The sequence below is a fragment of the Hemicordylus capensis genome, chromosome 5, assembly GCF_027244095.1.
Source record: "Hemicordylus capensis ecotype Gifberg chromosome 5, rHemCap1.1.pri, whole genome shotgun sequence".
Taxonomy (NCBI): domain Eukaryota; kingdom Metazoa; phylum Chordata; class Lepidosauria; order Squamata; family Cordylidae; genus Hemicordylus; species Hemicordylus capensis.
Window position 1 is genome coordinate 37,000,548 of NC_069661.1, and position 22,289 is coordinate 37,022,836.

The 22,289-nt window shown below is 40.8% G+C and overlaps 1 protein-coding gene across 13 annotated transcripts in view; it reads right to left on the reverse strand.

The window, feature by feature from the left end:
* Positions 1-22,289, reverse strand: part of COL25A1 (collagen type XXV alpha 1 chain) — a 487,930-nt gene that overhangs the window by 85,417 nt on the left and 380,224 nt on the right. For all 13 annotated transcript variants that reach the window (XM_053253606.1, XM_053253596.1, XM_053253599.1 and 10 more), the window contains 6 exons: positions 17,996-18,040; positions 14,064-14,090; positions 11,542-11,586; positions 9,937-9,969; positions 9,756-9,791; positions 1,694-1,738 (listed from right to left, as the gene is read on the reverse strand). In XM_053253606.1, the coding sequence (XP_053109581.1) occupies positions 1,694-1,738; positions 9,756-9,791; positions 9,937-9,969; positions 11,542-11,586; positions 14,064-14,090; positions 17,996-18,040 (231 nt within the window). The remainder of the gene's footprint in view (positions 1-1,693; positions 1,739-9,755; positions 9,792-9,936; positions 9,970-11,541; positions 11,587-14,063; positions 14,091-17,995; positions 18,041-22,289) is intronic.

The following is a 22,289-nucleotide window of genomic DNA, read 5'->3' on the forward strand; positions in this document are numbered from 1 at the left end:
ACCGCCCCTCAGCCCCACTGTTTGCCTCTTGCATTGCTGGTCCTCACCCCTGCTGCTGGGTAGCAGTTTTGAGCAGCAGAGGGGGTGTTCCATGGATTCTCTCCTCACTCAAATGAAGAAAGAAGCCATAGAACACCTCAGTGCTGCGTGAGCTAGCTATGAAATGCTTAATCAGGGTGCATGCATGTCTTCCATTTTGCAGCTGGCCTGGATGTACAGTGGTAAGGGTTTCTATGGCTTCTCTCCTCATTCAAGTGAGGAGAGAAGCCATGGAATCCTCCCAACATTGCATGAACTGGCATTGTGAAAACTAAATTAAATCTAAATTTTAATTGTTTTTTTAAAAAATATTGAACCCAGGCCCTTGCTATGCCCCTGTCTCTCAACCAATCTCAACAAACTAGCCCACGCCACCCAGATTTCAGAAAGAAACAAGATGCAATCTTTTTCTCAATCATGAGAAACTGGTATATGATCCAAAGAATGCAAGATGTACGAATATTTCAGCTGTTCAGTGCCACAAAGAGAAAACTTACTCAGCTCTGCAGCATGAATCTAGTCATCAAATATCTATCTTGAGCTGTCATTTAAACAACACTTTTTATGTAAATACAGCTTTGCAAGCACAGCAGGTAATGGTCCTGATGACTACTAGTGAGCCTCCTCTTATCCAATCTAAAGGTTGTGAAATTATGTAAGAGGTAAATCCCATGCAGGTATGGCTTTTCCCATTTGTAGATTTACATTCTTGACTGCCACTGAAATCAATCTTCCTGTCCCATCTGTTCCATGGATTGATCTGTATTGGAGTGTTGACTGTCATTAGGCAGCAAACGTTACGACTTGAGCTTCAAAATAGAAAGGCAATAATGTCTCTTTCCCCAATTTTCTAGTAATCAACAAGTCACCCACACACATGCGCACACACTCCATGGGATATGGTAGGTTAAAGGCAAAGACGTATTGTCTTCAAGGCATAATGAAGGGCATTGTGGGGTTTCACACAGATGAGTATTCTATGTTTGAGCACAGCACATTTTTTGAATGAAATGGTGGAACACATTCAGACACCAGTTCTATTTCCAACCACAGTTGGTTAAGACTGGTTAAGAATATCCACAGTTGGTTAAGAAAATTTTCCCCAAGATCACAGAAGGTTTCATAACTGCATAACAAGCTGAACCTGAGTTCTTTCTGAATGGCCAGCTATCAGAAGAGGGGATTGCAATAGCAGGGGATGGGAGAAGGATACATATGAATGAAATGTATTGCTACAACCGCCTAGGAAGAATGCTCTTGCTGAATATAATAAATTAATAAAAGATTTTTCTAGGCCTTTCAAATATTTACTAATTCAGCTCTTAAGATAATAACGTAACCAATTAAACAGCTTTACAAATGCATCATTAATTGCACCATCAATGAAACCTTACATTTTCATTTAACTGTGAATATTCTGTCTGTCTTGAATAACATTTAATTACCCTTTCATATCACACAAAAGATACAGACTGCAATATTTATAGTTAACTACCATCCATTCATTCTGGGTGATATTGTGTGCGACAATTTTATTTTGTGAAGCAGAACATCTGAAGGACATTTGAAATAACTTTCCAATTCATATGGCTACAATCCCTTTTCACATTTATATCACAGTTCATTATTTGGACTGAATTTAATAAAAATTTACCTTAATCCCAGGTAATCCAGGCAGTCCCGGCAGTCCTGGCTCTCCCTATAAAGTGAAATTATATAGTATTGCAGGATAATATTAGAGTATGTGTAGTAATCAGTATATACAAAGAGATTTAAATCAATGGGGGTGACAGAGATTATATTTCTCTTCTAGGATTCTTCCATTGAGCAGACCCCTGAACCTTTGAACACGGTAAGGCTATTCTCACAACTGTTAGGGCTGGTGGTGGTGGGGAAGGCAGGGATAGACTTACCTTCCCCCAGACAATGCCGCATGCCCACACCATCCATGCTGTTCTCGGCACGTGGATTGCTACAGGCTGGGACAAGAAGTCCCAGCCTCCAGGAATCCCACTAGGGGATTCCCCCAGGAGTTGGACATTCTAAGCACCCAACTCTGTGTATGCTTGGGCTGCATACAGCCTGAGCATACAGATGACCCAGGCGCTGGGGTTAAGAACTCACTCGCACCCTTAACCCTGGCTAAAGACTGGGATTAAAACTAAATGCAAGGGCAGTGCTGGGATCGGGTTCAATCCCAGCAGTGTACATGGGCAGCTAAACCCCGGCTGGGCTGCCCTGGCCTGGGTTTGGCTTCTCGTGTGCATAGTCTTAGTGTCTTCTTAACTTTGCAAGATAGCTCCTCCTAATAGTTCAGTCGAATGTGAGATCTCCTGGTTTACTCATTACTTTCTACATGATGTAAAGTAATGTAAACTGTAAGCTGGAGAAGATGCCTGCAAGCCTTAGGCCTACTACTTCCCTCACTCCAGGTATAATCCTGTGAAAAAAGTATCATCTGCAGAGGTTGTCCATATTAACTCAAGTGTATTGAGTTAATACTTTTATTAAATTTTATAATTCAGTTGGCAGTATAAACTAACTTATACCTTTACAATGTTTAGAAAAATAAAAGCAAAATAGATGTAGATAATAATTCTAAACATGTTTGCTGGTTTGTGACAGTACCAATAAAGACTGATTGAATGATTGATTCTAAACATCATGTTTAGAGTGATATATTGCACTTGCAAGAGATGCTGGCCAACATCCAGACCAGTGATTCATGGGTATTCCTAACATCTACTGCCACACAGTGCTAGACCCCATGCTGGTGTGCCCAAGCTCCAATGTATGGGTATTTTTGCACTCTTGCGCAAGAGTGCAAATCCTTTTTTGAAATAGTTTGCACTCCAGAAGTGCTCTGTTAGAGTGGAACATTGCTTGACCCTGATCTGATAGGAGATGCACATAGTTGCAACATTCACAGAAAATACTGCACATGGAGAAGCTCCATGCATACAAGGAAGATCATGTACAAAGACTACCCATGCATTAGTATAACTTCATTATTATAACGCATCATTCACTTCTGTTGTAGACTGGGTGAGTATACTGGTATGTATTAAAGTTTTCAGTCCATACCAGCAGTACTGATTACTGCAAATTATACATTCTGCTTTCTTCAGCAACTCCTGATTCACTGGCAATTTGATCTCCTAAATCACTGGCAGACATCCTAATGATGTGCTTGTGCAAGGGTGTTGTGCTAGAACAAAGCTCATTGTGCTAAGTCTGGAGCTTGCATTCCAAACTACAGTTGCGCTAGTGCAAATGTGTTTGTGCTTGAGCAGCAAGGTGTGCAGCCTGTGGGACACTTGATATATTTTGCAGGGAACTTTTGTGCAATAGCACAATTCTGAAAATCCGAGTGATTCAGTGCAGCTGTGCGATGTCCTTTGCACTAGTGCAACTTTGCTTGTTGCACAAGAACAGTGCTAGTCAGGATGTCAGTTCGACCCCCTAATTCACTGGCAGCGATTGGTCAAATCTTTTATTTATATGCATTTATAAAGAATGGGAATATCATCTCCTGTTTGTAACTCAGCACATATTTATTACAGCTCACCCCTGTATTCCATATTTTGCACTTATTTATATAGCAATAGCAATAGCAATAGCACTTACATTTATATACCGCTCTATAGCCGAAGCTCTCTAAGCGGTTTACAATGATTTATATGCTGAACATTGTCTGCTGTCAAACGGTGTTCAGATGAATGGACCAAGAATTATACCCTGGGGATCTTCACTGTTGCAGATAAAACATCGGCAAGTCAGGGGTGAGAATTTCTGCCATTATAATTGTTAGTTCAGAGCACAACTATATTCGAGGCTGTCCCATGAGAATATAGTTTTGAATAACTGAGGCTGAAGTTAAAAAACAAACTCTTAATGCACTTTTGTATGGTTGACTGGCAAAGTGTGCATACAAATGGTGTATTTGTTTGTAATGCTGATGACAGGCAATCCAATCCAATCAACTGGGTTTAGCTGCAGCAGCAGAAGTAAGAATTTACACAACTGGCCTTATATAAAATTGAATCCTGGCAAAAGGGACCAACCCAGAAAGCCCTACTGGATGCTACTTCAGCAGATGATGTGTTCTAAGGGCAGTGCCTCACAGGCTGTATAAGGCATGCTTATGGATTACACCAGTGATTCCAAGTACCTATGGGCGTTTTCATATACAGTGCTAAAAATACCTTGTACAGTGGTCCCTCGACTTACAAACTACTCGACATAAGTATTTTTCGAGTTACAAACGACAGTTTTAGATCCGGTTTTAGATGCGGTTTTTTCGACGTACAAATTTTTAGATGGGGTTTCCTCGACTTACGAATTTTACATGCGGTTTCCTTGACTTGCCTGCCTGTTTACTGCCTGTTTATTCTTGAAAAGAAATGTTCCTGTGCAGTTTGCAAGCCTTACTGGGGGTCTGGGTCTTTTTTCTAGGCTCTGGAACGCATTAATCCGTTCCCAATGCATTCCTATGGGAAACCGCTTTTCGACTTACGAACTTTTCGACTTACAAATGTGCATTCGGAACGGATTAATTTCGTAAGTAGAGGGACCACTGTAGTCTAGACTGCATCACTTGTGAATGTTAACATGGTATAAAACATGGACGTCAAAGCCATTTAATAACCAAATGTACATTTTAGTAAACATATGTATTTCATTCGCTTCATAGATGCAGGATATGGTAAAATTCAATTAAGCATAACTTATGAAAATGGCCTTTGACTGATATTTAAGACAACGGGAGCAATCCATCATGCAGTGCAATTGCAGAGCTTCCAATCATTGCACAGCGCCTTGTGCAGAGACTCCAGCAAGCAATTCTAAAATTAATGGACTAAAAGTTACACAATAGCGGTGTTTGATGGATGACTCACCCTATTCACCAAAGTATATCTAGCCTCTAAATTTTAAGGGTTTATTTCCATGAATGAGGTGCACTGAAACTAAAGAAGCAAGTAGCACAGTACATAAATTCCTTCTACTTTGAGAGTCTTTAGTTCAGACATCATTTACAGTGGGCCATAAATGAAATAGATCTGGTGGTTTCAGAGTGGTACTTGGGATATGTTAGACACCTTCACAAACCCATCACTTAACCTAATTGATAGTTCCTGCTATATAGAAGTATAAAGTAGAGATTGTAAGTCATGCTTCTAGATAGATATATTGGGAGGATCAACAGATGAGAGCTCACACTCTTGTCTAACTACATTTCCCTACAGAATGGTTTTACAATGTGCTGAATACGACTGGAACTACTGATGGACAAGTTAATGCTAAGCACTTTGAAGAGGTAAAGTTTTAAGAAATTGATCTAGTTATAGCAATACAGGAAAAGCCATATTGCTTTTCAGTTTCCCAACACTTAAGTATACCTTTAATTAGTTATTGGAGAAACCAACAGAGAAAAGACTCTGACACTTTCTTATCTCCTCAAGGTTAGTAGAGCAACATTTTATTTTTGAAATAATAGATAGTTCTCTTTGGGGCTATTCACACGTGCAGGCAAAACTGGGCTAAGGAAGCCAGCCCAGTTTTGCTGCTGCATATGATGGTGCGTGGCTCCTGACGGCAAACCCACTTAGGGAGCCCGCCACGTAGCCCTGGTTTTGGGTGCAAGGGCACCCTTAAACTGGGCTCAGTGCTCACGTGTCGGTGCCACATGGCTCAGTGCAGCACCTACAAGCGAGTAGCCTCCCACCAGTGCTGGAAGAATCCCTAAGAGCAGTGCATTATAGGAGTTCTGGGGGTTGGGAAGACGCACCCCAGCTCCCAGCCTTCCATGCTGCCAACAGTAGCAGGTAATCATCTGGGTGGGTGAACCACCAGTTATGGAAGGAGCCCTTGATTGTCTGCCAGGAAGGTAAGCATTTTAAGGCGTCCTCCTCTGCAGATCGGAGCCCTTTCTCACTCATCATGAGAAAGGGCTCACTGAATATAAGTGAGATTAAACTGACTCAGTAGCCAACTTCCACAATAGTCTACTGTGCACACTCCTAACATCCAGCGCCACATAGCACCAGCTCCTGTGCTGCTCCACGCTTGCCCCAAAGTGTTGGTGGTCTTGTGCTCTTGCACAAGAGTCTTGTGCTCTTGCACAAGAGTGCAAATATCTCCCAGAGCTCACCAGCACTTCAGAGCCACACCGCTGAGGGTCAAATAAGATATTTCTACTGTAATAGAGCCGTTTTGGAGTGCAGGTGAGCTCTGAAAAGTGTTTGTGCTCTTGCTGAAGAGCACCCGTGCTTTGGGAAGAGTGCAGAGCAGTGCAGAGGCTAGCGCTGCATGATGGAGAATGTTAGGAGTGTGTGTGTGTGGTAGAATGCTGTGGATGTCAGTCTGTGACAGCCAGCTCCACACAAGCTCCACAAGACTATAGCTGAAGATTTTCTGTTGCAAGAAGGCTTGTATACTGCAAAAAGGTTTGTACTTTGGGAAGATGTTCCCTCTACACCTGTTTATTCATTTTAATATAGCATCAGGCTTTATCTCGCAAACTTGTACTCTCACAAAAGTCTGTATTAATATGGATTTTAAGTCTAGGGTCCCAGCCATTTTATTGGCCATGAAAATAATGGAGCGATACAGACTAAACTGATGAAACATCTCTGCTAGGTATTCTCTGCTAGATATTCGCTTCCTGGTAGAAGAGCAATGGAGAATATGATTGGAACATGTTTATAATATGCTGTATAATAAACACAATATACAGAATTAATGGTTTCATATATTAGTTCATTTGAAATGGCTTAATTAGCTTTTCTAATTAAAAATGAGTCTTACTAGCCAATTCAATTTTCTTATAATAATAGCTTTTAATAAATATCAATTTGTTGCAGCTACTTATCATAGTTATTTTAAAGAGGATTTCAGCTGCAGTATTTTCTTTCCTCATTATTGTTCTAGAGCCATTACTGAAAAAGCAATGGCTGCAACCCAAATAACCATGTATCTAGTTTTTCTGTGCACCCGAGGGCCCTTTGGACCTAAGTGTATTGTGCCAAACCATGTTTGAAAGTGATAGAACTTCCAAAAACAGCTTGTGATATTGCATGAAGGCCAAAGAACAAAGCCAAAAGGGGGGGGGGGATCCATTGGGCATGTCCAAAGCCTTGGCTAAGACTAAAGTCGATCTTTGGACCCCAGTCTATGAACTCGTAAAAAGAACAGTTCTGGGATGTGATGCAGTGCTGCTGTATGTCGTCCATACATTTCAATTCAATTTGTGCTGTCTCTCTCAGGTAATCCCTACTGAAGTTTATATATTTGGTGGATTCTAGACAAGGATGTATACTTTCTCTTATTCAATTTATATGCTGAGCATATACTGTTGATGGTTGATCCTAAAAGGCAGAAGCTATCCACCACTTCAATGTCTTCATTATCAATTCTGAGGCTGGTTGTTGTACCTGTTGTCATTAGTTTAGTCTTCTTTACATTTAGTTGTAGTCCCGTTTTCTCACTGTGCTCCTTAACTTTCATTACTAGAGCTTGCAGATCATCTGCATTCTCTGCTATCAGAGTGGTGTCATCAGCGTAGTGCAGGTTATTGGTGTTTCCTTCTCCAACTTCAAACTATCATACTTTGGACACAGGTCTTGTCAAGAATTCCACAAGTTGATTATGTGTTGTGTGAAAAAGTACTTCTGTTTGTTGGTCCTAGATTTCCTGGCAATCAATTTAATGGGATGACCCCTAGTTCTAGGGTTATGTGAGAGGGAGAAGTTTTTCTCTCTCTCCACTTTCTCCACACCATGCACGATTCTATAGACCTCTATCATGTCTCCCCACAGTCGTCTTTTTTCTAAACTAAATAGCCCCAGGTGTTGTAGCCTGCCTCATAAGAAAAGTGCTCTAGGCTCCTGATCATCTTGGTTGCCCTCTTCTGCACCTTTCCCAGTTCTACAATGTCCTTTTTTAGAGGTGGTGACCAGAATTGTACGCAGTACTCCAGGTGTGGCCACAACATAGTTTTGTATAAGGGCATTATAATATTAGCAGTTTTATTTTCAATCCCTTTCCTAATGATCCCTAGCATGGAATTAGCCTTTTTCACAGTTGCCGCACATTGGGTCGGCACTTTCAACGAGCTGTCCACCATGAATCCAAGATCCCCCTCCTGGTCAGTCACCGACAGCTCAGATCCCATCAATGTATACTTGAAGTTGGTTTTCCCCCCGCAATGTGCATCGCTTTACACTTGCCAACACTGATCCACATTTGCCATTTTGTCGCCCACTCTCCCAGTTTGGAGAGGTCCTTTTGGAGCTCCTCACAATCCATTTTGGATTTCACCACCTCTAAGAGTTTGGAATCATCTGCAAATTTGGCCACCTCGCTGCTTACCCCTTCTTTTAGCTCATTTATGAATAAATTAAAAAGCACCAGTCCCAGTACAGCTCCCTGGGGGACTAAACTTCTTACTTCCCTCAGTGTAGAGAACAGTCCATTTATACCTACCCACTGTTTCCTGTCCTTCAACCAGTTACCAATCTACATATGTACTTGTCCCCTTATCCCATGATTGCTAAGTTTTCTCTCTCTTACTTGCCTCATCCCAGTGTGGTATTAACCCCTGACACACAGGTTGGTTATTTGTGGCAAATGACCGCATGCCTGAGATTAACACCACAGCAGAGAAAGGCACAAGAGAGAGAAGCAGCCTGAGTGATGCAAGAAGAATGGGAATTACCCATACCTGAGCTTGTCCAGCACTAGTTCTCCAGCCTCACCCCCAGCCCCACCCCTATTGGCTGACACTGTATAGGGCCAAGGTGCTTTGATTAGTGCTGCAGACAGAACTGAGTAACTGCTGCATTATATATTTTCTAAAACTGAGGCAACAACCATATTCTTTTTTTTGTCCCAGAATTCTAATATGCATGCTGAAACCAGTGAAAACACCTTGTGAGACTGATCTATTTGACTGACATGAGGAGAAGAATTACTCAAAATATGCCCATTGCAATTAAAAGGGAATTAGAATTTCAATCAGACTACTTTGAATAATTTTCTCAACTTAGCCACTAAATCTACGTAACTCCTTCTGCACTCCATCTTTAACCTGTTACTGCAGACATTTGGGCTCCTACAGCATCTTTACCAACCTCCCTCTGAACTTGAAAACAAATTCTGGAAAAGTTAAAAACTTGCTGCTCAAGACTTTGGACCAGGTCTCACGATCAGTGAGACTCGGTTTGGGGCAGCGCCCACACAATGGCCAGCTCCGTGACAGAGCAGGCGGGGGGTGGGGGGAGCAGGGGCAGCGCGGCCCCCGCAAGCCCTGCGCGAGCACGCAGGGCATATTGGGGAGACCCCTGGAGCCGGGAGGCAGCTTTTCGCCTCCCAGCCGGGGGTCTACTCATGAGTAGGCACGGCGCGAAGGTGCGCCGCGGCTACTCACGATCGTAAAAAGCAGGTTTGCTGGAGCGCTCGCTCCGCAAACCTGCTTTTTAGCAGGGGTTCTCGAGCGGGTTACCTGCTCAAGAACCACCGGGCTCGTCTGCGAGCCCGGTGGTTCTTACGGTCAACAAAAATCGGGCTAGCCTCTGCTAGCCCGATTTTTGTTGATCATGAGAAGCGCCCCTTTGTGTCATGTTGGTTGGTCCAAATAAAGGTATTACCAGACCCTGAATTTTTTCCTAATGGGCCTATATGGCTACCTATTACTTTTGGTTGCTTTGAAATGTTACCTTTTGTCCTGGTCGACCCGATTCTCCCGGTTCTCCCTACAACAAATAAATAATGTAACACAAGATCAGAAAACAGGCAAGGTTGGACATCAAGGTACAGAGAAAGTGGAAAAATGAAACAAAATTAATTTTGGTATCAAGTGGCAAAGCAATTGCAAAGAAGCAATCACTTCTACATTACCTTAATTCCTGCAGCAGAAGATCCAGGGTCACCCTGATAATAAAATTCAGGGGAAACAATAATCATATGCAAAAAATAATTGGAGACTAGCAGCTCTAGCAGACAACAACAATAAAATATTTTATAGGTGACATTCAACTACTTTAGCAAGATTAAATTAGCCCACAACATTCCATGATTGTGGTACCATAGATGAGTAGGTAGCATTAGTCAAAAGGAACACGTCAAGGAACAAATGCAGATGAAGGAAGTGTTTACTACTTTATATTGCATCATAATAGATTAATTTTTAAAGTTTCATATTCAGCAAAATGTACAAAATAACACTGGGAGGCAGATCACATCATAACTCAAAGGCTTTTTATCTATCCCAGTATAATTGCTGCCATTTACAAACAGCAGTTAGCCCTTTCAAAAATCTTTTCCTACCGGAGAACCATCTATTTATCCTAAATCAAGATCTGTCAGAGTAATCAGGCCTTTTCTTCAGCTTAGCACAGACTTTATCCTGACAACTTAAATCTAACAAGATATGAGATGTCAGGATAATCATACGATGTTGTATCAATCAAAATATGCTGAGCCTGTACAGGCAGGATGGGTAGGGCAGTAAGCTTTCCCCTCCCTGCCTTGGCTGCCTTGTCTCACCGACCACCATGTTAACCCTCAGCACACAGGCTGCTTATTTGCCCAGTTCTGCTAGCTGGGTGAATAACCAGCTCGCATGCCAAGAGAACACAGTGGCAGCTGAGACAAGGCAGAGTGAGGAGGCAGGGGCAGGAAGAGGAGAGTGGGAACAAGCCATACCTGTGGCACATTTACTACTAAGCCACCTGCATCCCGCCCATATGAGCCACTACTGTGATGTAGTGCTTACTTTTTAAAGAAGTTGCATTTCTTCTGATAATACTGTACTACAAACATTCTGGAAATAGTGAAAGGTTGCTTTTAGTATGGGTTTTTAAAAAAAAGAAATATTTGAGATGGGGAGGTTGCGAAAGTCAGACATATTTATTCGATTGCAAATACCAAAATTGGTTGTGTGTGCAGAGATGTTGTTGGGAAATATAGCTGCATTGTTTTGCACATAATATATTTGCATTCTTTTCTAATGCTGTCTTAATGACTTTGAGTTGTGGCTACTGGAAATCAATTAACAAACTAAATACTACTGAAATCAATTAACAAACCACTGAATAAGTGTTTTTGTATCGATTAAAACCCCTAATAACTTGGCAAAGAGGCACCTTTTAACCTGGTGATTTTCTTTTATTTAGCAGGGGGAGAGTAACTGGCCATATCCAACCCCAGCACAGTATCTCCAGGGAATTACTGGTGTCTATCTTATTTTTCTTTTTAGATTGTGAGCCCTTTAGGGACAGGGATCCATCTTATTTATGTATTATTTCTCTGTGTAAACCACCCTGAGCCATTTTTGGAAGGGCGGTATAGAAAACAAACAAACAAACAAACAAATGAGATTTATCCAAGACTAACCAGAGAAACATCTGGGTCAAGGACCAGTCAGTCATTATGTGCATAATAGTTCTAGGTTCTTGTTTTTGTCTTGTTTTCTATTTTCCTACTACTGTGGACATACTGTACCTTTTCTCCTGCATCACCTTTGGGTCCACTTTCTCCAATATCGCCCTAAAATTAAAATAATATATAAGGAATAACACATTTATAGTGCATTTAAAAATCCCTTTTTGGATATCAGTTTTTATTTCAATTATGTTTTTATTAACAATGGCTAACATCCTGACTAACCATCCAATAACACAGCAGGAGCGGCATCCTCACAGTGAGAGGGTGCTCCTAATACAGCTGGAGAACTTTCCCACTTTTAACCCCCAGGGATGTATTTTCAGAAGGCACAGGGCACTTCCAAAGGTAGGGAAGATCCACAAAAATAGCTCCCCACTGTCCACACTCCAGTCGTGAGAAAGTTCTTTGCACTGTGGACATATTTTCCTGACATGTCCATGCTGTGTTCGGACATCAGCCAGTATTTTTAATGAAAGGTATCACTGGATGAGAGATAATGGGTTTCTGGTTATATCAGCTGTGAAGAAATAATCATTTGTTGATTTTCTATATTACAATTTCCTATAGTAAACAAATTGATATTAATTTTTTTCCTTTCCTTTTCTTTAAAACCCCTTTTTAATGATAGTACAACAGAAAAGTTTCATTTATGAAAGCAATAAATGAGTACCATTTTACTTGAAAAATATTTAGCTAAGCCTCTAGACCAGGGCTGCACAACCCTGGTTCCTCCTGCAGATGTTGGATTACCCCAAATATGACCCCCGACTATTGGCCATTGTGGCTATTTTACATGTTGCTATGCCTCAGCTTTCAGTATTTATGTTCCTTGAGTTGGTGAGTGCACACTTTGTCCTCAGCATCAACCTGATCCTGAAGGATGAAAAGATTGCTATAAAATGGAAAATATTAATAGAGCAAAAGGTATTGCAATATGTAAACACTGATCCTGTTAATAACTTGAAGACTACCAAAGTCTTGAGTTCAATTTTAATGTTCCTCTCCATTTGCTCAAAATGTTATTTCTAAAAATTGGTATTTCGATTTCTCAACCGCCCATAGCCACTTTTGGAAGGGCGGTATAGAAATCAAATCAAATCAAATCAAGTTGCTATTTGTTCTTCTTTCTTTACCAGATATCTGTTATACAGCCAAAGAGAAACTTTATAACATAACCTTCGATTATTTAATTCTGAAATGTTCTTAATAGTTATTTGGGCTTTTTGTCTTCAGCATATTCATCCAGATAAATGTGAGATCCCAAAGAATTGCTACTCTCTCCGTTTTGATGGCTAGGCTGTTCTCATCTATGTTGTCCTCTAGGAAGCTCCATAAATTAAAATAATAGGGTACAAGACACTTGAGCTGGCAACTTACTGAAGCTTCAGGACTGTAGCAGAAATATATCATAGACCAGAGTGCCTCAGCTAATTTGCATGTTGTAGTTGCATGAAATTAAAATAATTAACAGTGCAATCCTTACGCATCCTTACATTATCAGTGCAATCCTTATTCAGAAGTCTCACTCTGTTGAATGTATGTAAGTGTGGACAGAACTGCAGCATTATACATCAGCTAACAGATGCAGAACCTGTTCCTTCCCCCTTTCTTTTGGTATCTTTAGTACAGGAGACCCTCAGTATTCATGGGGATTCCATTCTCCGCTACTACTGTAGATATTGAAATCATGAATACTGGGTTATTGGCACAATGGGATTGGGGGGGGGGAATCGCCATTTTTTTTACATTTTCTTTTTTAAATGGAGCTAAAAGGCTCTAGAAATGCGGGGTGGGGTGTGTGTGGTCTAATGTCCTCCATGGTCCGCAGCAGTCCAGGAATGCCCTCCAGGAGTCAAAGACCAGCTGAACATTGGCCAAAAATTGTCATTTTTTGCTCATTTCTTTTTTTGGGGGGGGGGGGCTAAAAGGCCATAGAAAAGAGACGGGGTTGTCTACTGTGCTCCATGGGTCCCCAGCAGTTAAGCAATGTTTCCAAGAGTTGAAAATTAACCAAAAAATTGGCTGAAAATCATTTTTGGCCTTTAAAAAAATGAGTCATAAAAAGGTTCCCTATATCAGAACGGAGGCCAGAAATGACCTCCAAGATCATTTCCGGCCACCTCTAACTGCATTTCTCTGTGTAAACTGCCCTGAGCCATTTTTGGAAGGGCAGTATAGAAATCAAATAATAATAATAATAACAACAGCAACAACCACCCACGGATACACAGATTGAACCCCTTTTTCCCATCTCTTCCCAAGTATACCGAGGTTGAGTGTCTATTACCCAACCGCAAATACACAACTGCAGACAGTGAACCCGTGATTAATGAGGTTCTCCTGTATTTTTCTATGACATTTTCCATCATGTTTTTGTAAAAAACATTACATTTTCCCCCTCCCACCTCTCCAAAGAAGGAGGTCTGGGGGGGGGGAAGGGTCCCTTCTTCACCTTTTGTTCCAGGGCCCACTCCAACCTTGCTATACCCCTGGATGTTACTTTACTTTAAATTACATAAGGAAACTTTAATAACAGCTTTACAGCACTTTTCAGACTAAATTTAAAGTGTGAAGCTCACCTTTTCTCCCTGCTGTCCAGGATCACCCTAATTTAAAGAAAGTCAGAAACAAAGCTTGAAATCATTAATGCTTCTGAAGTACAGAGAGTACAGAGAATTCTAGCTATAAGATCATCATTACAAGCATTCCACTGAAGCCATGAGAGGAGAGCTGGTCTTATGGTTGCAAGCATGACTTGTCCCCTTAGCTAAGCAGGGTCTGCCCTCGTTGCATATGAATGGGAGACTAGAAATGTGAGCATTGTAAGATATTCCCCACAGGGGATGGAACAGCTCTGGGAGGAGCATAACATTCCAAGTTCCCTCCCTGGCTTCTCCAAGATAGGGCTGAGAGAGATTCCTGCCTGCAACCTTGGAGAAGTCACTGCCAGTCTGTGAAGACAATACTGGGCTAGATGGACCAATGGTCTGACTTAGTATATGGCAGCTTCCTATGTTCCTATGTTCTATGTTCATTGCACATGTTCCATTGAACCACTATAGCAATTATTCTTTTATTGATGTGTGCTTTTGACCAATTATGTTTGTAATATTGTGATGTAATATTGTGACCATAAGACAAACCTTGAGTAGTTGGTAAGAAGTATAAAGAAGAGGGACAGGGAAGTGAGAGAACACATCAGTGAAAATCCAAAAACATCAGTGAGTAATGTTTACAGATAAGACTGTTTAGTTTTCTTTCAAGTATTATAATCTGACAGCTAAGTATTCTCAGCATCCAATATAAGAAAGCTTAAACTTGCCGCCCTTTAAATTACTGACCACTTGATAAACTAGCACATTGGCAAGTTTCTTTTCATTCACCGAACCTGGCCCTGACAGCTCATATTGTGCAGGTTTAACCACTGCAGATCATTCCAATCCCATTTGATGGTGATTGATTTCTCTGCAATTCTAAAATATACTGCTGTGGAAACTAATTAAGCATTACGTGTCATCATTTGGATTCAAAAGTGAGAAATGACTGTTCCCCAAAGGCCTATGTTCTTTCCTGATGGTCAAAGAGCAAGCCGGTAATTTTTATATTTTTCCTGATTAGCTGTCAATAGTAATACGACATGCAAATTCTGCTGAGAGGCAGCTGCACATCCTGAGAAACACTGGCACAGCTGATGCAATCAGAGAAGCTAAGCGTTGCCATATGAATGCTAACTGAAATTGAAGGATACAGTCTTAAAAAAAAATCTTATTGGGAAGTATTTAGGCCTCTTTGCTCAAACTTGGCCCCAGTTACTTTTAGCCACTGCAAGACGTACCTTGCTGGTGTCTAAATTTTGATTCTTTTTAGATTGTGAGTCCTTTGGGACAGGGAACTATATTATTTTTTATGTTCTTTTGTGAACTGCTTTGAGAACCTTTGTTGTAAAGGGGTATGTAAATGTTCCTAGTAGTAGAAGTAGCAGCAGCAGCACCTGTAAGGCTCAATCTTAGCCTCAAATAATAAATAAGGGAATTACCTTACTAAAAGGAGATAGGCTTGCTGCAAAGGAACAGCTTTAGCCCCTTTCAACGGCATGGAGAAAGCACACATGTAGTCTGGAGACCACATCAGAGCAGCAGGCTCCATCTTGACTCTACACGTGTTTGTTTAAATGCCTGAATGGAGACAGACTCTTACTTACTACTACAATTATTTATATACTGCTTTCCAATGAAAGACTCTGTCCCCTACTATGCATATTAATTGTCCACATAATTCACATCTGAAAAGGGATTTTGCTGTTCACCTAGGTAATGGAGGTGCTTTCCAAATATTTTTTTAAAAAATGATTTAAGGGGCATAGCTAAGGGTGTTCATGTTCTCCCTGGGTGAAAATAGGGAGGGGTGGATCTGGGGGGATCTTCAGGAGCTGGGGGCTCCAGGTTCTTTGAACCCATCTGCTCAATTATAGCTACACCCCTGATTCTATGATCAGTTTCAAAGCATAAACTGAAAGGCTTATGATGAGGGCTGAGATCAAAATTGTTCCTATTCATCTTTTTTTAAATTATTTTTAAAGGAATAAGTCTGAATGGCTGGTCCAGGGAACAAGATGACAAAATTTCTGCCCCCTCGATATGGTCTGAAACAGAGGTTCATGCAATGAAGTAAGCACTTGGGGAAGGAGAATTGGGTTGCTTATCATTACTGACATCAAGAGAAAATATCCTAGGTGCCCTAGATTTTCACAGAACCATATTCCACATTATAATTTAAAAAGTAAAGAATCAGAATGAAGAATTGCATTTCCACAGGTATAATAGGTATCAGAGTGAAGATTCGTAGCTCCCTGTCTCCAAGTATAAACCTTAGAGTCTGAATGTTGGGGAAATGGGATATCCCTATTACTGTACAATCTCAGAGGAATTCCCATTGTGGACTATATGCATTTATTGTGCAAAATTTATTGTGACATTTATTGTGCAAAAACCAGACTGTATGAAAAGGCTCATGCTTTGCATCATTTAATATGATACAGAGAAGTTACAATCCAGTAACAGAGCTTTAAAAGCAAGACACAATACAGTGTACTATATAGAGCAGTACAGAGAGCGGGGACTTTTAAAGATATGTAACCAGACACAAATCATGCAGTTACAAAAACAAACCAAAAACCAAAAAAACAACACACACACACACACCCTGTACAGTCCTAAAAGAATATTGTACAGTTCAAAAATCAAGTCATGCTAAAGTTGTATTATGTTAGATCAGGGATTCTCAAACTTGGGTCCTCAGGTGTTATTGGACTTCAACTCCCATAATCCCCAGCCTCAGTGGGCTTTGGTTGGGGATTATGGGAGTTGAAGTCCAATAACAACTGAGGACCCAAGTTTGAGAATCACTGTGTTAGATGATGTAAAAAGTTACCAACAACAAGAAAAGTAAAGAGTCCAGGCTCCTCTATAACCCAGACCTTGATCAAGCACACCCATTTCCTTCCCTTGCCACAGAAACTTGTGGTAGGCTCCACTGCTGCTCCCCACAGAGTCATCATCAATGAATATAACTCTTCTGCAATACTGCTGTCAAATTCTCAATTCTAAGGATTTTCTCCCACACTGTGTAGGGCACTAAATGTCATGGAATGTGACTGTAGGCAACAAAGTATGTGCAAACAGACAAGGAAAAAGCTCAGGCGTGTGTTGTACTGGTACATGCTACACACACAGATTACACTCACATACCATTGTACAGTTCTGAATTTTCCCGTTAAAAAGCCCTGCAGAGAGCTAAATGTTTGGTGTGAATCTGGAGACTCAGGCTGAAATTCCTGCTCCATCATGAAATTCAGTGGGCTTGGGAAGTCATTTATAGCACTACTCACACATTACGTTCAATGTATGTACAATCTGAGTACAGGGTACTCATGTACAGTTATTCACACATGTTCTGTGCATGTAGAGAAGCACAGGTCCTTTCTGTATGCTGCATTTGAGGGAGACAGTAGCCTTCTTCAGACATTATCACTGTCATGGGTGCTCACATGTACAATGGCAAAAGCAGGGAGGATGTCCTGCCCTGCCACTGTCATTCACCACCTCCCCCACCCCTCCACCAACAAACATGTTTACAGCGCTTGGATTGATCCAGGTTGTAGCTCATGGAGTCACCAGTGAACATGCATATGGTGCCTCCCCTTCAGACAAATGGTGCCTTAAGTCTTAACATCAGAAGCAGGCTTGAACCTAGGTTCACTTTTAAAATGAACGCATGTACAGTATTCACGTACAACATAACGTCTAAGCTGGGCTTATCTCCCAGCCTACCACTTCCTCATAGAATTGTTATGGGGATAAATGAGGTAAGAATTACAAAATACCTTACACATAGAAATTTGTTGGGGGGGGGGAAGAGGAGGAGGAGGAGGAGGAGGAGGAGGAGAAGAAGAGGAAGGAGGAGGAGGAGGAGGAGGAGGAGGAGGAGGACCACCATCATTTTATCCACTAACCTTAAGTCCAGGGACGCCTCTCTCTCCCATTGCACCGGGTTCACCCTGAAATGAACATTTTAAAAAAAATGATACTGAACTCTTTAAGCAGAGTCTATGGAACTCAGAACAGACAATGCTCAGAAAGTCCCATGTGCAATAAACTACGAGCACAAATTATAACACAGCACTCATTATTTTTATTTGTAAACCATCCTGAGCATTTTATGGAAGAATGACTAATAAATGTAGAAATAGTTAAGCTAAGGTGTAGAAAAAATGGCACTACCAAAATCAATATTACTGGGGTAAAAGAAGCATCAGAAATGGGTCAAAGGAACTGCCTGAAAGAACTTATCACACAGGATACAGGATTACAGTGAAAAGGGTGGGTGTGAAGGTAATGCGAATGAGTTGTGTACATCTTAAGTTCATTTCAAGGGCCTTTTTTTATAGGGCGCAGAGAGGATTTTTCAGGGTACCAATGTACTGATTCATCACAAGACCCTTGCCATGCACACAGCACCTTTGGAAACCCATACTAATTTTGGTAGTCTGCTATCAAGGGGTCATATAGCCAGCAGCAAGAGAAAAATCACAAAGGGGGAGGCTTCACAATATCCAAGGTCCCCAAAGGGTAGGTTTGCTAGTCTGTTGCAGCAAAAACAATAAAGGGTTTTATGACACAAATCTGTTGATTTTTAAAGTATAGTAGCATCATTTGTTGTTTTTACATCCCATGGTACAACTCCTCTCAGATGATGCTTCCTGTGCTTTTGGTTTTGTCCTAAAACACCAGATTAGGAATGTACTGTGCACAGCATCTTTAACAGCCAAGCTCAGAAGGTTCAGGATGAGAAGGCCATGTGAGAGAACTTGTGAAACAGCTTCAGTTTTGCAGCAGAAGCTTGTGCGAGTGGTAAGGTTTATCTGGCCTGTGTGAGTGGCAAGGCTTATCTGGCTTCCTTAGGGGCCTGAACAGTCTTAAGCCTAGATGGACTAGAGACAGTCCATAAATAAGTTGTACTTGTTTTTATTCAACAATCTAAGTTTTATACATTGGGCTTTTTCAGTGAGTTGCAAGCAATAAAGATTTATTAGAAGAGGTCTGGGTATGCTGCTCTCCTCTCAAAGAAAGCTCTTGCATATACTTCCAGGACATGCATCTGAAAACTTTAAAGTTGGATATTAGATACAGAAAAGAGATAGAAGAACAAACACTTCCTTGTTGCGTAAACATTGTTTGAGATTAACTTGAAGATTCTAAGAGCAGACCGGTAAACTCCCTCATATTACAGTTGTAATATAGACATCACAGAGAAACTTTGCTTTTTACAGGAAAAGCCCATAGCTAGATATTAAAAGGCCAGGTATGAATGCCTGAAGCATATATAGTGCAGATCAAGTGCTACCCTTTAGGAGCCTGGCTAGCACTGTTGGGAAAGGTTAGATCGCATTCACAGACTATTTTTTACAGCATGAGATTTTCAAAGCTATAAAGTAAAAGGAAATCATATCAAAGAGAAACTTTCAAAGGTATTACAGAACTTGGCATTTTAAACGGAGGAAAACTGATGAAACTTCTTTGACTACAGCTTACAAACACTGCATTATTTCAAGTGCATGACTCCCAAAAGATCTTTTTTTAAAAAATACATGTTACATTATGTGGGCAAAAGGCACAGCATATTAAACGCACACATGGGACTCATCGATGAGCTCCAACTGGCTATCGACAGAGGGAGTGTGACTATGCTGATCCTTTCTCAGCATATATAGCATATATATATAGCTTTCAATACTATTGACTCTGGTATCCTTCTGGGTTTCCTGAGGGAGATGGGATTGGCTGGCACTGTTTTACAGTGGGTCTGTTCCCACCTCTCTGGTAGATTCCAGATGGTGTTGCTTGGAGACTGCTGCTTTGCAAAGTGAGACCTAAAGTATGGAGTTCCACAAGGCTCTATACTGTCTCCTGCTCTTTAACATCTACATGAAATTGTTGGGAGAGATCATCAGGAGGTTTGGTGCAGGGTGTTATCAATATGCTGATGACAGCCAGATCTATTTCTCCATGTCAACCACATCAGGAAATGGCATAACTTCCTTAAATGCCTGCCTGGAGGTGGTAGTGGGCTGGATGAGGGAGAACACGTTAATCCAATTAAGACGGATGTACTGACTGGGGTGGGGGGCAATCCCCAAGAGATAGTTTAAATCTGCCTGTTCTAGATGGGGTTACACTCCCCTTGAAAGATCAGGTATGTAACATGGGAGTGCTCCTGGACCCAAAACTCTCTCTGGTTTCCCTAGTTGAGGCAGTGGCCAGGAGCGTTTTTAATTAGCTTCGACTGATCCATCAGCTATGCTATTTCTGGAGGTAAATGACTTTAAAACAGTGGTGCATATGCTGGTAACATACAGGCTTGACTACCGTAAATCACTCTATGTGGGGCTGCCTTTGTACTTAGTCCGGAAACTACAATTGCTACAGAATGCGGAGGCCAGACTGGCCTCTGTGACAACTGGAAAGGACCATATAACACTGATTTCAAAAGAACTGCACTGGCTGTCTATATTTTTCTGAGTGAAATACAATGTGCTGGTTATTACCTATAAAGCCCTCAATAGCTTGAATCCAGCATACAGGTGAAACTCAGAAAATTAGAATATCGTGCAAAAGTCCATTAATTTCAGTAATGCAAATTAAAAGGTGAAACTGATATATGAGACAGACGCATTACATGCAAAGCGAGATAAGTCAAGCCTTAATTTGTTATAATTGTGATGATCATGGCGTACAGCTCATGAAAACCCCAAATCCACAATCTCAGAAAATTAGAATATTACATGGAACCAAGAAGACAAGGATTGTAGAATAGAACAATATCGGACCTCTGAAAAGTATAAGCATGCATATGTATTCAGTACTTGGTTTGGGCCCCTTTTGCAGCAATTACTGCCTCAATGCGGCGTGGCATGGATGCTATCAGCCTGTGGCACTGATGAGGTATTATGAAAGACCAGGATGCTTCATTAGCGGCCTTCAGCTCTTCTGCATTGTTTGGTCTCATGTCTCTCATCCTTCTCTTGGCAATGCCCCATAGATTCTCTATGGGGTCAGGTCAGGCGAGTTTGCTGGCCAATCAAGCACAGTACACTGTATTCTTTTCAGAGGTCCGATATTGTTCTATTCTTCAATCCTTGTCTTCTTGGTTCTATGTAATGTTCTAATTTTCTGAGATTGTGGATTTGGGGTTTTCATGAGTTGTACGCCATGATCATCACAATTATAACAAATTAAGGCTTGACATCTCGCTTTGCATGTAATGCATCTGTCTCATATATCAGTTTCACCTTTTAATTTGCATTACTGAAATTAATGGACTTTTGCACGATATTCTAATTTTCCGAGTTTCACCTGTACATAAGAGAGCACCTTCTCTGTAATGAACCCTTCACCTATTAAGATCTTCTGGAGAGGTCCAATTACGATTGCTGCTGGCTCATTTGGTGGCAACTCTGGACTGGGCCTCCTCTGTCATTGCCCCAGGACTTTGGAATGTGCTCCCTGTTGAATCTGCTGGCTTTTAGGAAGTCCCCCAAGACACACCTATTCTCTCAGACTTTTAACTGAAATTAATTTCAAGCTTTTAAATTTGTTTTTAACTCATAAAATTGTTTTAACTGTTTATTCTGTGAAATAGTTTTAACTGTCTTTACTCATAATGTGGCTAGATTTTGCCTCTTAGCTAGCAAAATCCGATCAGAGCTCATTAAGAACTAATATTCTATTAGATTTAACACTGCTCTATATTAATCATATAATTTTGCTGTCTCGCCACCTTTATAATCAGTGTCACTCCCTCATTAGTTTTGACTAACCTTTATACGTAGCTTTATCTCCATAGCTTTAACTTTTATCGTCTTCCATTTATTACTTTAAGTAACTTTACAGAAATTTTTATTTTGTAAATGTGGTCTGAACCGTTTTCATCTGTTTCGCTGTTGTGCTGGTCAAAGACCGAAATAAAGACTATATGGTCTTTACTCTGTTTTAGATTTGTTGTGTTTTAAACTGTGTACACTGCCTAGAGATGCATATAGCAGGTAGCATATACATATGATAGATAGACAGATAGACAGATATCATATTTTCTTAAAATTTGTTTAAGAACACGAATAAAGCAATGCAAAGGTCTTTTGCAACCATTTGAATTAATGTTTTGGGAGTGATTTATTATTATAAAGGGCAGACATGGGGCATTCCAACTTAAAAGAAAACATGGCAGGAAAACAAAATAGTCATTGAAGA